This window comes from Anabas testudineus, chromosome 5 (genome assembly GCF_900324465.2).
Source record: "Anabas testudineus chromosome 5, fAnaTes1.2, whole genome shotgun sequence".
In the NCBI taxonomy this organism is placed as follows: Eukaryota; Metazoa; Chordata; class Actinopteri; order Anabantiformes; family Anabantidae; genus Anabas; species Anabas testudineus.
The window spans coordinates 10715843-10731928 of NC_046614.1; the positions used below are offsets into that span (position 1 = coordinate 10715843).

Genomic DNA, 16086 nt, shown 5'->3' on the forward strand with positions numbered 1-16086 from the left:
GAAAACAAGAGGCAGATTGTGAAATGCTGCAAGATAAAGCTCAAACATGGAGCTGTTGTGCAGGCATGATTTGTTATTTGGGCAGATGCTAGAAAAGCATGTGAAAACACTGCAAGCCACAGCTATTTGTTTGCAATTTTATTTTTGCCATACCTAAAATTGCCCATACACATGCCCCAACAACAGTAGAGAGTTCTGGAGAAGGACATGAGAAGGTCAGTCGATGATATTTGATGTGGAAAACCTAATATACCATGTAATAACAGCAATGTGACGTCCATCTTGATCATGCAACGTCAGTTTTGTGCAAAGTAACTAGCAAATATGTAGTGTAGGAGCTAATGTGAATCTAAACAAGCAAGAACAAAAATAAAAATACAGGATACACATCTTGAAAAAAAAAAAAAGTTTATTAATTTAACAAGCATACAAAACAACAAGTCAGTTTTCTCAAACTACCAATACAGTTTCAGTGCAATTTCAAAATATACATCTTCAGCAGGGCATGTTAATCAAAGTTATTCACGTCAGAAACAGCCATTTAAATAATTCTTTCAATTATCATTTGACAATTGTCCTAGCCAGAGGAAGCTCACGAGTGATACCTTTTTTGAGGTAAAACTGTATACATCCAATCTTTTAATTGTACAAAACAAAGCACTCTATCACAAATGAAATATTAAATACATGAACAAAAACGTAAGTACTACAGCACAATACAAATCAATGCATTTGTAAACAAAGTCTGTAAACATAAAAGAAGTATGTGGTTATAGATATTTGGTTTGTGAATTTAATAAACACCAAGCTGTTGCACTGTATCCAATAATCGTACCACATAATACAGAGTATTTGGTGTGCAAGTGTAGCAAACTGTCAGTTATCATTTAAAAGGTAAAGGATGTGAAATTCTGGACCATGTTGTCCTCCTCTGTGTATGTTTTCTCATAGCTAGGCGATAGCACGGATAAACATAGAGGACAAATATGGATTTTAAAAAAAGATCACCTTCCTTAATGCCTTACCTTTTCTTCTTCAACAATATGCCTACTATACAGGCAAAACGCGCTCATGGAAACTGTTACTTCAAGACAGGATTAGCAGGTCACAGCAATGAAACAAGCGCTCAAAGATGGCACTGCCAGGATGGACTGATTTGAGTTTAGCCCCTTTTAACTGGAGGATGATGAAGCTTATGTGTGGCACAACAGGCTGAGGACAAGCTCGTTTATGATGAGTGGCTAACATACTGCATCAACCAAGTCCACAGCTTAACGAAGGTGTTAGCAATCACAGCATCGATAAGGCAGGCCAATGCAATACTGAGGAGTGAGGACTGTATATCCATTTGCACTGACTGTAGATCAACTTCATGAGATATTACTTAAAAATGTGAAACACTGTCAACCAGCACAATACGACATAACCATCTTTTTTTAGAGGGGTAGTCAGTTTGTTAAGTTCAATATTGATATGTTCAATGAGTCTTTGGACTTAACGTTATCTCCTTTTCGTGTGCTACAATTATGCCGCTACATAGAATAAACAGTGGTGTGACAAGAACAGCATAGAGACGGAAACCAAACTAGAACTCATGTTCCTCAGTTTTGCTTAATTATCCACCACAAAAAAGTTGTAAAGTGTCACAAAAGTTCATCGTTGTTCAATTTCTTTCTAAATTTCCTATAGCACTGGTTCAGCTTTACTTGATTTGCTCTCTGCAATATATAAACTTCAATTCAGCTGCTGCAGAACTCTGTGGAAGCACAGCCTATGCATAAGTTAGTATGTTAGTATCAGATACTGCTACAGTAAGATTTATCTGGGTGTTAAACACATACTGCTGCTGTCAGGCGTGTAACAAACACTGAATTAATATATCATAATGATATAACGTCCGATTGCAAGGCAACTTAAATAATATATAATATAACCTAAATAATGCACCCTTAGAAAGCGAGGAACTTTATATTTATACACCTTGTATATGTAAAGATCCTCGGCTCATAAGGACATTTTTGTTGTGCTATTTGTTGTGCTGTTTTTCCATTAAGTGGGTCTCAAAAATCACTCAAACTTTCAGTCAGAAGCCAGCCACACACACAATATAAGCCAAAAAGACAGAACCCATGTTAATGGGAACTTGTAGCCGATTACAGCATATGCAATGTACAGATTCCTGCATAACTGCCATAAAAAGAAGGTCAACAAATTGTAGTAGTCTTATCAGAAAACTTAAGGACTTAATGTAAACTGCATGAAAAGAAGCACAGCATTCACTGGTAAGCACCACAGACTTATCATACCACACTCCCAACTTCTCACGAGCCTGATCCAAACCATGAAATTATTGGAGACTCTAGTAAAAAGTAGAACAAGAATAAGGAGTCTAGCTGTCTGTTATTTGGAATCGATTCCAGCCACATCTTATAACGGCCCATACAAATATACAAAAAAGAGAAAAGAACACGTGTTAATGTGTGTGACTGTGCTTTTAACAGTGAAAGTGATGAACAAAGGCATGGTCACAGGTTAAAGGGTAATTCACCACTGAATTACGTAGGGCCAAGAATCTCTCCTGTGCTGTTCTCTGTGGGTTCCAAATTTGGAGCATTTTGGGTTTGAGACCCCACGATAACAAGTGATGATGTCAAAGCAGGTGTCCTCAATCAGCTGTCAAAGGCAATGCACCTGCTGTGACATCAATGTTTGCACAATGTTTTAATATTTCCACCAATGCAGAGCAGCACAGCAGCACTTTTCCACCTTGTGTGAATCAGTGTTCAGTTACCCTTTAAGGCTCTTTTCTCTCTCGTCACAGCATGATTTGTACACTCTTTCAGCTCCACCTCTCAAAAGCTGGCGTTCTCGAATTGTCCATTTCCCTTACTACCTAATGCACTCCTCCTCTGACGGGGTTTCTGATTCTTCGTTCTCACTGTCATCCAACTCGGGAAGATCTCCCCACAGGAGGAGATTCAGACCTACAGACACAATGGAGGGTCACAAAAGCCTGATGCACACACAACAGTATGAAAGAATTCCAGTTTTATCAAAGAGCACTTACTACCTACCTGTCGCATCCAGTCTGTTAAGAGTAGATACAGCATCACTGTTGAACATCCAGAAATGGCCGTTGTTACAGGAAAGCAGGCAGGGTTTACAAGGGGCCACAACATGATACCCCACAACATTGCCACTAGGAGAGGGAGGGAGCGAGAATAAAGAAGAAATGTGTGTCAGCACTTTCCTGGGAGCACATCTGAAAAGTGCTAAATCCACTAGTGGCTGTCTATTATCTAACAGATGTTTGCTTTGGCCCTGTGTACATCAACAAAAGCCCAGAAATACAAAAGAGCTCCATAAAGCCTCACTGTATCACTAAATTCTGCTGAAGAACAACATCAGATACAAATCACATTTGTATTTTAACTAGGTTTATATAGAGCTGACGTTATTGGTTACAAAGTTAATCATTTTGATAACTGATAAACAATTCATTTAAAAAATAAATACCAAATATTCTCTGGTTCTACCTTCTTTAATGTAATAATTTGCTGCTTTTCTCAGTTGTAGATTTAACGTCAATACATTCAGAATCTGCAGTGATGCAGACAATACATGCAAAGACACAGATATATAAAGACTGCACCTCGGGGTCCTGGTAATTGCAGTGGGCAAATATTTTCTGTTTAAGTCAATAGAGCAGCTAATCAAGAGGATAACCATCCATAAATAGTGTGGTGTCTGTACTTTGTGCTAACATCTCACAACAGCATATGGTCTTCCTAAAGCAAATCCTGCATGCTATAGAGCTTTAACGTCACTTACCACTTCAGACATGCAATGTCTCTCAGTTTGCATTTGCAGCTTTCAGTGGAGTAGCAGCTGGCCACAAAGTCAACAGTTCTTGGGGGAGGGTACATGTAATGAGAAACAAACATAACCATGAAAGGCTAAAACCCACACTACTGTTACATTTTGACATTGGTCACCTGCTAATCCCTGTCAGCGTGGATGCCGATAACATCTTTATATTGTCTCAAAATGTGCAGTTAGTTATCACTCAACGCTAGTTTCATTTTTTAAGGAACACCTTCCCCTAGCAACAAGAGCAGATATAAACAAAGGCTAGCCGAATTGCTAACTAAATTAGCACTTACCTATTGGGAGGTATATCAGTGGAAAAAAGCTCAACCTCAGTGTCTGCAAGAAGCACTGCTTTCATGCCTCTTGTGCAGAGCAGACTGTCACAAAAGATGCAGTTGACCTGTGTCACACACTTGTTTTTGAAATTAGCGTTGGATGTAGACATTGTTGTGCTGCTAAGATGGACGAACTCTCTCGCACTTTCTGCCCCTGCGCGGCAAATGCAGCAAAAATAAAATAAAATACAAGGCGGACGCTGATGTTGCCCAGTGACCAAGCAGGTCCAGAAAATAATTGTGATAAAAAATAATGATCGGTTGAAGAGCGTTGACTCTACCTCTGTCGTCCTTCTACAAACGTTAGCCGTTTCCTACCGAGAAAACAAAAAGGCAGCTAACGTTGGCTTGTGCGACAAACACACAAAAATGTCTACCTTTCGAGAAACGATTTCTATTTAAAAGGAAACGGGTAGTTGTAATATTGGTAAATACACAATATCGACAATAAATGAATCTGTTTCACACTACTGGCTCAGCATCCCCTCAGCTATAGTTAACAGCTAACTAAATGGCTGTCAGTTTTGTTTACAACTTCCTGGTCTTTAACAGCATTTCCTCAAACTAGCTTTAAAAGACCCCAGACTTGACTTTGATTGGATAGACCCCTTAGCAACGGACGCTATTGGCTGGCTTCATTTCAAAATCTAAATTTCATTGGTCAACGCTGTCACTTGATATGCCCACGTTCAAACATCCTGAAAAGCAATTGGCCTTTGTTGCACGTCACTCAAATTCCGTCCGCCAATTAGTGGCGTGGGAAGTCCAGCTCTCGTCCTAGAAAGTGAGGCGGGGCTGTGGTTTTTCTGGTGAGCGTAAAAAGGGTCGATTCTTTGACATTAAAGATCACAGAATGGGAAAAGTTAGGGTTTAAATAAACAACACACATGACGTTATTTTGGTACAAGTCACTGTCGTCGAAATACAAGCCAAGATTAATGCATTTCCATTGTGCCGAACAGTACAGTCAGTGTTATGGAATTCTTAGCTAGCAAACCAAAGCTAAGTTTACACTTTCTCACCACTTGACTAGCTACGTTTCATCACAATTAGCTGCTTTTATTACCCTAAATATTGTGATCAAAATGCAGCGTGAGGGCTCATGTAAGAAGTACTACATGTGCAGGTTTAGTGAGCACTTAATAAAGTATATGGGAGAGCTAGTCAACATGCTTTAGCTATCTTTGCACGCCCTGGAAAACGTTCGTATGCTATTTCAAATGGGCCTTTTTATCCTCAAAACCAGAGTGGATTAACATGTAGCTCCTATGTGAAACATCTTAAACGCGCTTTCCTGGGAGAGCAGTTTTAAAGTTTGCCTTCTGATGACATCTTCTACCGTGCATCTTAGTGAACTGTAAGTTAACTTGCAGCAAGCAAAGGCTGTGGCACTTGTTAACCGGACTTGAGAGATCGTTTGCACTAAATGTGGTTTATGTACCCACATGAATTCATGTGTGCATGCTGCCTGTCCTGCGCACTGGGGCTGACCAGCAGCCAGCTCCTCCATCCCCACTCGGTTCTCCCTCTCTCTCTCTCTCTCTCTCTTCAGCAGGGGGAATAGTACAGCAGCAGTTTAGTTTGGATAGACGGACTGGCTGCGTGACTGATACCCACTCGAGGCCCATATATATATATATATATATATATATATATAAAACTTTTTGCTGTGCTGTCTGGCAAGCTATCGCTGTTTTTTAAGAGGGGAATGAATCTCCTTTCATTGGAAGTTGTTTGCACCATAACCGGTTTTGAGGAGGCAGCGAGGCGCGGCGGCGGCGGCGGATGGGAGCATACAGCAGCAGCAGCAGCAGCAGCAGCAGCGCCAAACTCACAATGCGCCCGGAGTGAACAGAGGAGAGGAGACAATACAGATCCGCGGGCACACTGAGGAGCTTCAATCTCTTATCCCTCTCTCTTTTTTCCCAATCGTTTTCCCAGAGTGGCATTTCCCCCCCCCCTCACCCACGTCTGATTCGCTGATTGATTGAAACAAAACTGACTTCGCGACGAGGGCGAGAGGTTTGATCTCCAAAACTCAGCCATGACGTCTCCGGCGAAATTCCGAAAGGACAAGGAGATAGTGGCGGAATATGAAGCGCAAGTTAAAGGTAAAACTTTTGAAAAAGCCCCTCGCATGTTGAGTGATATGACCAGCTAAGGCGATCCGTCCCTAAATGTGCACTTTTTGAACTGTATGGTGTGTTTTCTCCTGACTTGGCTGATTGCATGGTTTTCTGTAGCCTGCTCTCACCTCTCCTATCAGGCGTAAGAGGTTTGAATCTTACCAGGCATTTATGAGGACTGATTGTCATTGTGAGGGTGGCAGCCGATCAATAAAATATCAATAAAGACACTCATAAATAGGACATGATGATCAGCGCGTCTTCAAGCGTGCGATCGCTCGCCTTTAACGCGGCGCACAGATGGCCAACAAAGACAGAACAAAAACGTCCAGTAATCGGCGTGGTTCCCAAGATATGTCTTCGGGATGGTCTCTGAAGATAAGATTAGGTGAATGTGCCGTGTGTGTGTGTGTGTGTGTGTGTTGTGTGGACGACCCAGAGGACTAGTGGGGTTTCGACATGGAACAAGACAGGGCGTTTTCTCTCCCTCTCTGTCTCCTGCGTGTCTGCGCTGCTGGTGTGCTCTGCTGGTCGTTCATCCTGCAAGAGTGTGTGTGTGTGAGAGAGAGAGTGTGTGTGTGTGAGAGAGGGAGACCTAAACGCAGATTGCAATTAAATTATCAATTTGTGCTATGGCTTGTTCATTGATCACAGTTCATTGGCGTCGCTTGTGCCGGAGATAAAGGACACGAGAGATCAGCAGGGGTACAGCAGATTGTAGTGGTTAGGAGGGAGCCCTCACATGTTAACTGTTTACTGGCCGATTGGTGTGTGTGTGTGTGTGTGTGTGTGTGTGTGGATATTTCTGTCTTCAGACAGGTCCAGTGTATTTATCTAGGGACTAGTCAGTATGACAGTCTGTGCTTACCAGATCTATAGGTGTGGAGGAAGAGGAGTGTGGGAGACAGAGGACAGGATATTAACCCTCCTGAACAGCATGTTTCCACTGCAGTGCCAGATCACTAGACAAATGGGCCACCACATTCTTTATCATTTCATCTGCTGCTTCTCATTCCCATTTAAGAAAGAGATGTCCCAGCCTTGTCTCCACATTGCGGTTCTTCTGTCCACATGTAGAGTCAATGACCTTTGCTACAGCTGGAAAGACAGTGACACACAAAGTGATTGTTGAGTTATCAAAAGTAGCAGTGTTGTCACCATGAAATTTATGGTATTAACAAAGAGATGGTTGATAAATTCAGTGTAGAGCCACCAAAAGCTGCTTTAGTGCCCTGTAGGACAGATTCAACAAGTGTCTGCAACGCTCCTGGAGGGATGAACACTGTTCTTCCAAACAGCACACATAGGTGTTATAATAAATGATTATGATATGATCGTTTTTTTTAATTAATTTAAACTTCATAGCGTTCAAAGGTTTCAGCAACCCCTGTGTCCTGTGTGAAAGCGTCTTCTCCCATCCCCGTTGTTCACTTGTCTGTGATTCTACACAGTCATCTGGACAGGGGTTTGATTTGCTGGTGGTTTCTAGCTGCCTAACCTACCCGTTTATCACTTCTCCTTTAGGTATCGCCACAGTGACGTTTAGTGCTGTCTCAGTGTCCCAGTAGAACGCAGTTTATGCTTGGCCGACTGTGTAAAGGTTTTCTGTCCATGCTGCATTGTGAGCTTTGTGTGCTGTTTGCCAGATTGTGGACTTAATGTTTGTCCACTGCCCCTCTGCATTGATTCCTCCTGTCAGTTACTCCATTGCTCCACGGTGAACACCTGTGTTGTGCTACCTCTCCTTTCCTCGCTCTGTCCACGCGTTTTTCCCTATACTATCTTTTCTGTCTGGAACAAACAGATGAAAGGGTAAACATGTGCATCCACATAACTGTCTGAGGTGTGTGTGTCTGTTTTTCCATCTGTGTGGAGTCGTCTCCAGATGCTGTTTCTGCTGTGACATTCCCAGCAGTCTGTCTTCTCTAGGAGACACAGACAGTCTGTCATTACCCTGTGAACTGCTGTTAGAGATTCTATAATGGAGGGTATAAAGCAGCAATACATGAAGCACCTTCACGACACATTGCCGTCTCCGTTGTATTTGCTAACACATGTCTGTCTTGTTTTGCAAATCTGTAATTGAGCTGCTCCGCAGTTGCAGTTCAGCTAGCTGAGGAATCACCTGCACATATGTGCTCTAACCAGGCAGCAGGAGTAGTTTAAAGAGCAAATACTCGAGCCATGCACTCCACCATCGTAGGGGAGATAAACATAAATCCCCCCATGGCTTATATACATCAGGAGACGATGCCTCATGCACACGCTAACATGCACGCATGCTCGCTTGATAAAGTAGCTAAGGCACTTGATGAATCTTTAGCATTTAAGGTCTTCTGTTGGCAAATTAACTACTATAATTATGTGTGCACAGACTGAACACAGTCATACTCATACAGCATACGACATGACATTCATGATGGACACAGGCACGAGGCAATTTGGCATTTTACAACGGGACTCTGCAATGTTTACGGGGTTCCTCAAAGTAGATATGGGGATGTCATTTGATGTCATTGGACATTGTCACCTCACCTGTTGACAGGAGTAGTGTTTTTATTAATCTACACCAGTGCCTGAACATTGTCATCTTTTTCCAAGCCTGCACTTTCTCACACAGGCAGATTGCTGATACTCTAATATGGGGTTCTGGCTGATGCAAGAAATGTTCTGCTGCTCAGGAAGAGAGTCAGTGTGTGTGTGTGTGTGTGTGTGTGTGTGTGTGTGTGTGTGTGTGTGTGTGTGTGTGTGTGTGTGTGTGTGTGTGTGTGTGTGTGTGTGTGTGTGTGTGTGTGGAGGCACACTCAGGCAGATTGGCTGACACAGACCGAATGAAAGGTGATAGTGAGAAATTGAGCGAAAGAGAATGAGCCAAAAGAGAGAAACATGGAAATAGAAAGTGAGACACATTTAAAAAGAGATGGGGAATGTTGTAGCACACATGCAAACGGTTGCCAAAATGGAGTTGAGGAATGAGCTTATCACCTACCATTTCTAGTTCACAGATCACTTATTTGGAATTGAATCCAGAAAGCTACTTAGCCTTTAGAAAGTCTTCCAATTACTCTGAGCTTTGTCACTATCACAGGCTCCGTAACATTTATCCACTCAGCACACATCTACCAGCTAAAACTGCCTCTTGTTTACCCGTCAGCTAGTTTGCTGTATTATTTAAGGGCAAAGCTGTAATTCATGCACTGGAAAACATTTTAGTGGAAAATTAGGGAGTGTGTCTTAAAAAAAAAAAAAAAAGTAAGAATTTGACAGATGTTTCATTTTTCAAGTACGTCTTTGGCTCCGTTCTTCAGCATCTGTCAGGGTTTTACACATCTGGGAATGTTAATAAGCAGTTGCTTTTGCAAAGAGCTGCCTGTTGCCACTGATTCAATGTATTGATTATGGTATTTTGTGGTCTGTGTGGTCATTCAATCTGATGCTGAGGTGAGGTATTCATCGATTGTGATACTTAATCCTGACAGACAAGCACACAAAAAGAATTAGGCAGCATCTCCAAACAGCTGCAGACTGTTATAATTTTCCAGGCTGTCTAATAAACTCATTCATCTCTGCTGAAATGACATTGATCCGTCTTCCTGAAGAGGGATGAGCGCCTGTGGCCATAAACTTAAACTGTGTGTCTGCACACGTAGGCAGACACACAGCTGTGTGTTTACAAGGAAGACAGAGAAACATATGATTTAGGATAAATGGCTGCTTTCACTCGCACACAATAGGAAAGGTGGTGACACAGCATGAGGTTTGTCTGCAAGCTGCATTGTGGCTCCGTGTTTGTGTGCATGTGTGTGTATGTGTATGTCTTTGCTTGGCCTATATTTTTGTTTGTGAGCGTGTTGTTGTCGAATGATGCATTTTTGATGAAGAGGAGCAGGGACACTGTGGAGGGAGTCTTCACATATAAATGGCAGAGGGTTTCTTTTTCTGTTAACAGCTCTGATGGAGTAAGAGACAGATGAAATAGAGAAATGGCGAAACAGTAGGAAGATGGATACAGCGTGATCGTTATTGCAACAGTGACCCATCTGCTGCCATTTGTGGCTGGAAAGATGTGGGTAGACATCTAATCACTTAGGGGTACTTTTACGACTGTGTGTGTGTGTGTGATACTTTTTAACAGCCCCTTGTCAATTAGGGCTGGACTGTATTGACTGAGTTCAGAGGCGCAATTACCAACCACAAGTCAATCACACAGTGTTTACTTACACTATACACTGTACTTGTACACTGCACAAGTGTAGGGAGGTCTGTCAGAGTGTGTTGGTGAAAATGGAGGGCAGGGGTCCCGGATCTGTGTGTTTGTATTGTTCACTGAAATAAAATTGCTGACAGAGCTTAAAATAATCAGTCAGGAAGGATGTTTGTGTGCAACTGAGGCTCAGGATTTAGGCTCTAACACACAAATTGTACAGTGAGTGTGTGATGCTTCCTGTTCGGGCGCATGGCTTTGTGTCTGGGCAAAGGACCGCCTTTCACATAAAACGCACACACACATTGTGAATGAGGTTAGTGTGTGTAAGGATTTATTTAGTTGTTTAGTGAACATCCCAGTGTAGAAAAGAACAGAGTATTTTAAGAACAAAAATGCTGTGTTGTGTTTTAAGTCACTTTAGAACAATATCTTACTTATTGAGTGTCCCACTGTCCATTAAATGCGGCCTCTGCGTGAAGTTATAGCGTAGCAGTTGCTGTGTGCTGTGTCAGCGCCAGAAACGATGCGGCTGAAAACACTCATTGATTTTCTGTTCCCCTCTACCTACATGGTTCCTCATTCTTCAGTATTCGATATGACACTTTACTACATGGCTGCTCCTGCTGCACCTGAGCGAAAACACAATTTATTATCTATAAGCGCGCCGTTGGTCTGCTCCGGTGCACACACATGCACAGCAAAGCTGGTTGCAAGTCAGCGAGTGTGCTATTGCGATCTGGATTGAGATGTCTCATCCATCTCTGCTTACCACCCTACGACAGATGAGAGATAAAAAGAGGAATGTCTGCTATGATGGCCACAGTTTTTAACCACTGAAATGCAGATGAGCCAGTAGATTTATACAAACACCACCTTGTAATGAGACAGAGAGATGAAGGAATAGAATGAGTTGGCTGGAGAGTAAGTGGAAATAGGAAAATATGGAAATAAATGAAGAAATAAACACATAGAAAAGAAATAAAACCAGTGAAGCCAGTGAAGTGGGTAAGGTCAGAGTTCAGCTGCTAGATGACTGCTGTTCATTTGTGCCAGATGTTCCAGATGCTCTGATTGGGCAACAGATGTTCTTCCGGCTTTGGTTGGCTAATCCTGACACTCTGGCTGCCACTCCTTCACTAGGTTTTCAGGATTGAGGCATGTTGGGATTGGTTGAATCCTCCCCACCCTTTTTACAGGTGCTCCTGCTTTGATGTTGAAGAAGCAGGCATGTGAATAGAGGGAAAGATTGTAAGTGTGTGTAAATGCACCTACACGACCCCGATTTGTATGTGCAGTTTAAGAGGTAGCCTCTAGTACCGATATTTCACAACATGATAAAGCTGATGTCTTATCTATTCATGCAAAACACACACATACGCACAACTCCAGCCTGGCAGACTTTGTGTTGTATTGTCTGCTGTTTTTTTTGCATAATGTCAACTGTAACATTCCACTGAGACAATTGATTTCTGTGAAATGAAGTCGAGCAGAGCTGCGGTGAAGCAGAAGTTCCTACTTGTCCATGTTTGTGTGTGTGTGTGGTGTGTGTGTGTGGAAAAGAAGCAGGTGATTCTTTGGAATTTATGATTATAGGATTAGGCGTTGATCAAAATTGCTGCAGGGTTAGGGTTAATTTTCTCATTGTTTCAGCTGTATGTGGTTTGCATTGTGTGTGTGTGTGTGTGTGTGAGTGACCTGACCCCGTAGTTAATATAGAGGCCTTCCCTCATTCAGATTTCACTCTTTATCTAACATGCACACACACTCAGCAACAGCAGAGCAACTGGTGGGAGTGTGTAAAAATGTAAAAAGCAGACCCCCCTCCCACACTCACACTCACACACTCTGTCAATCCTCTTCTCATTCGCCATGTTTTTCAATCTTTTTCTTTCTCTCAGCCTCTATCCAATGAACAATCAGACCATTGTGAAAAGAACTGCTGGTTTCAACTCAAACTCTCTGTTTTTCTCTCTCCTTCTTTCTCCCCCTCTCAATTTCTGTCTCTCTGTTTTCCCTGTCTCCTTCTTCTCTCTCAGGATGGCTGTCAGTCATGATGAAATGTGACACACTCATTTTCAACACGCCTCTTTTGGCAGTTTGAACCAGTGACCACCATTTAATTTCTTCAGCGGACATATGTGACACATATACTGTGCTTGCTTGCACGAGTCTCTTTGTCGGACACTGACTCACAACCAGCTGAGAGGATGTGTGTGTGTGTGTGTGTGTGTGTGTGTATGAGTTTGTGTGTGTTGGTGAGGACATCTTTAACAACAGAGGGATCTATATAAAGCCAAACAGAGTAGAGACAAAGCCCACTCATATCCTCTGTAAAACAATCAATAGAAGAACAGATCAGCTGTAAATAAATAGGAGAGAGACAGAAAGAAGCCATAGAGAGAAAATACAACAGTAGAAAGACTGAATAATGCTCTCATGGGATGCCAGAGGAAACAGGTTGTGTTTGAACAGTCCTCATACGTGGCCAGAGAGCATGAGGAAGAAAAGCAAAGAGCCTGACCAAGGAGGGAAAGGGGAGGTAGGGGAGCTAAAGAGGAAAGGAGAACGAGGAAAAAGAGGAGGGATCTGGGAAATATGAGTAGAGAGTATTTTTGAGAGGTATAAAGGAGGGAAGAAACCCTGCTGCTACTAGGCTGTGTGATCCATATGCTCAATTCAATAAAAGTGTGTGTGTGTGTATGTACAGTATGCACTTGTGTTAGTCTCTTTCTACCTCTCTCCTTCCCCCTCCATCAGCAGCTTCTCTCTGCACGTAGGCAGAGTTGGTTGCTAGGGTTACTGAATTGCCCCCATTTTTCTGGGTTTGTGAGGAGCAGAGGGAAAATGAGAAAGAATAACACAGATTTGTCTACCCGTAGGGTCTGGCTAATCAGGTTTCCACTATACACAATCACACACTTCGATTCCATTATGAACCTCCACACCAGGGCTCTATTCTGCGTTTTTTTTCCCCCCTTTTGCTCTTCTAGCTTTTTTGCTCTGCATCCCCGTTCTCCTTATTTGTTCACCTCCGCCTCCTTGATTCCTTCTTTTTCATCACTTTCTGTCCCTGTGGTGTCACAGCTTATTCCTCATCTCGCTCAGGCTGTGGGGTGTGTGTGTCTGGGTGAGCGAGACGAAGGGAAGTGCAGTTTGATTAAAGGGAATCTGAATTGTTGCTGTTGTTTCTTAATAATTTGGCCTGTCTGTCTATGAAGATAGATTTTTATGAAAGCTTGATGCTGCCTTTTAAACTCACATTAGCATCAGACAGTGTAATCGAGTAGCAACTGAGTCCTACAAAGGATGAAGCGGGCTGTGCTGGTATCAAGGAGAGTATTTCAGCGTTGTGACAAGTGTGTGTGTGTGCTGGAACTGAGCAATCACAGCGTGCTGGTACTCACCATTTGGGTTCACACCCTGCTAATGCTGTTTTAATGAAGCCATTCATCACCTCTTCTCAGCTGAATCTGCATCACTTACACGCTCACACACAGCCTCTCGCTTTTCTTCTATATGAATGTGTGTTAGGACATGGTGTCGTTCCCTCCGGTTACTGTGTGGATGCACCAGTTCTATTTTAGTTGTTCCCAGCATCAAAGCTTCCCCAGTGCAGATTTCCCCCCGTTTTTCCCATTGTTTGTTGCTGCTCATATGTAGCTTTAAAGAGGCTCGTTTACGTCCTACCTTTTCTTTTACTGATTGTGGGAATGCTGTAGTATTCTTTCCCACTTCCATCGTGCACACATTCCTTTTCTACAGCGCAAGAATAAAACCAGCTCACACTCCTAAATGGATGCTCGAGCATCTTCTGCTCTCTGATCCTGAAAATGGTATCGTCTGTTCTTTCTTTGCCCCCGGCCCCCTCCAGACGTCCTGACCTCCCACTCATACCAGATGCACTACTTCTAGACAAATCACTTGTACAGCGTGGTGTGGATGGTGTTTGAGTGTGTGCACTGCAAACATGTTGACCTCTGCTGGAGGTTACATTGAGGTCACTGTTGGTTGCTGATGTAGCAGCAGGGAAGTCGAACTGACCATCCAACTTCCTCTTGTCATCTTTCTTTTCACTCATCCATGTGGGAACATTCTTGATAGAAAGCCCCACTGTTTAGAAAGAAGTAAATAGGGTTGCAGTGGTGCAGACATGTATGGTCTAAAAGCAAGGAAGGGTAAATGTCAGACATACTACACCATTCATTAAACCTGCAAAGGGGGTTTATATGATAAACATCACTCATCAATCTGAGTGACAATAATTTGATCTGTTTCTGACATTTAGGCAGCATCTAAACAACAACACAAAGGCAGACAAAGAGTGTGCATGTGGTGTAGCGAACTGAAACAAGACTATATAAATAACTCTAATATTTAACAAACCACATTTGCAGATATAAGTATCTGCGAGCAGCGACCACAAGATGCCCACTGGTGACAGCATTCCTGTGAATAACATTTCGGCCGATTGCTTACCTACCTGATGCATGTTTACAGTATATGTGTGTGTATACGCTGGGCTGACATGTCAGTTCTGGTACCATTTCTGTATTAAAGAATCCACCCTGAAAATGTGGTTTACCTGCAGCAGTTATTGTGCTGGAGATGTTTAGAGGCAGCAGCACATACCTGAAGCTTGATATTTATCTCACTGGTTTGCAGGCGCCTGTTAACAGACTCTTTCCCTTGTTCTGCCTCTGACTGAACGTGGCCAGGGGCCAATGGTGTGTGTGTGAGGTACATACTGATATGCTCTTCACTCATGCATGTTTAAGCATGTCCTGAGGCTGTCTCTAAATGTGCCATGTACAAACACAACAGATATTTGGATCTTTGTTACTGTACAATGCTTTTTAATCCACCCATCCACTAAGCTTGTGCAGCAAGTGTGGTGTGATATGCTGTGTGCCACTTGATACAAAAGATAATCACACGTTGACTGGTTAATGCATATAATAAACGCATAAAAGCCTCATAATATGCCATGTCTTTGCAGTACTTCAGATGTTAACACTGTGCTAGAGACGTGTTGAATAAGCAACCACAGAAATGTACATACTGTACTCAGCTCTATAAAGAGTTGTTCTACTTGGGGAGAAACAGACTTGTTGGTGCAAATGCATTTTTATTACATGTGCCAGGACTAAAGCAAATATACTAGAGTATATAAATGGGTTTATAGGAAGGAGTCCAGCACTTCTGGCGGGAAGGGAAGTCTATTCATGTCATATTAGAGTTTATATCAGAGTGGTCAAGAGGTCAAACCGTGGTTAAATGAATATTAATTGAAAAACGGACAAATGTTTGTTTTATTTCTTCACTGTTTGACACAGACAGTAAGCCAAGTGCAGGCCGCATATCTGCAGACTGCAATGTTTAAAATTTCAAGAGGCCAGCATGCAAGCCGCAGTGATGCAACTGCGGACTCTTAGCCAAGTGAGCCAATTCAAGAGTCAGTATTGAGAGATGGTGTTAGTACAGCAAAACATGAGCCGGTGAATGTTTTTGTGGTGTGAATGTGCAGGATACTATGTCATCTTGAATGCTG

General features: G+C 42.5%; 2 protein-coding genes across 6 annotated transcripts in view; one reads left to right on the top strand and one right to left on the bottom strand.

The window, feature by feature from the left end:
• Nucleotides 1–1523: 1523 nt before the first annotated feature.
• On the bottom strand, nt 1524–4738 carry fam72a (family with sequence similarity 72 member A). 3 transcript variants are annotated; one of them, XM_026350114.1, is made up of 5 exons: nt 4487–4738; nt 4164–4359; nt 3832–3909; nt 3075–3199; nt 1524–2984 (listed from the first exon to the last, which is right to left on the bottom strand). In XM_026350114.1, exons 2-5 carry the CDS (start codon nt 4313–4315, stop codon nt 2890–2892), a joined length of 450 nt encoding a protein of 149 aa, XP_026205899.1. In that variant the 5' UTR covers nt 4316–4359; nt 4487–4738; the 3' UTR covers nt 1524–2889. The 3 variants fall into 3 exon arrangements, with proteins under 3 accessions (XP_026205899.1, XP_026205898.1, XP_026205900.1); XM_026350113.1 differs by having other exon boundaries at nt 4164–4738; XM_026350115.1 differs by having other exon boundaries at nt 3068–3199; nt 4164–4738.
• A 1038-nt stretch (nt 4739–5776) lies between these two features.
• Nucleotides 5777–16086, top strand: part of srgap2 (SLIT-ROBO Rho GTPase activating protein 2) — a 47373-nt gene continuing 37063 nt past the window's right edge. For all 3 annotated transcript variants that reach the window (XM_026347453.1, XM_026347454.1, XM_026347456.1), the window contains exon 1: nt 5777–6316. In XM_026347453.1, the coding sequence (XP_026203238.1) occupies nt 6250–6316 (67 nt within the window). In that variant the 5' untranslated portion in view covers nt 5777–6249. The remainder of the gene's footprint in view (nt 6317–16086) is intronic.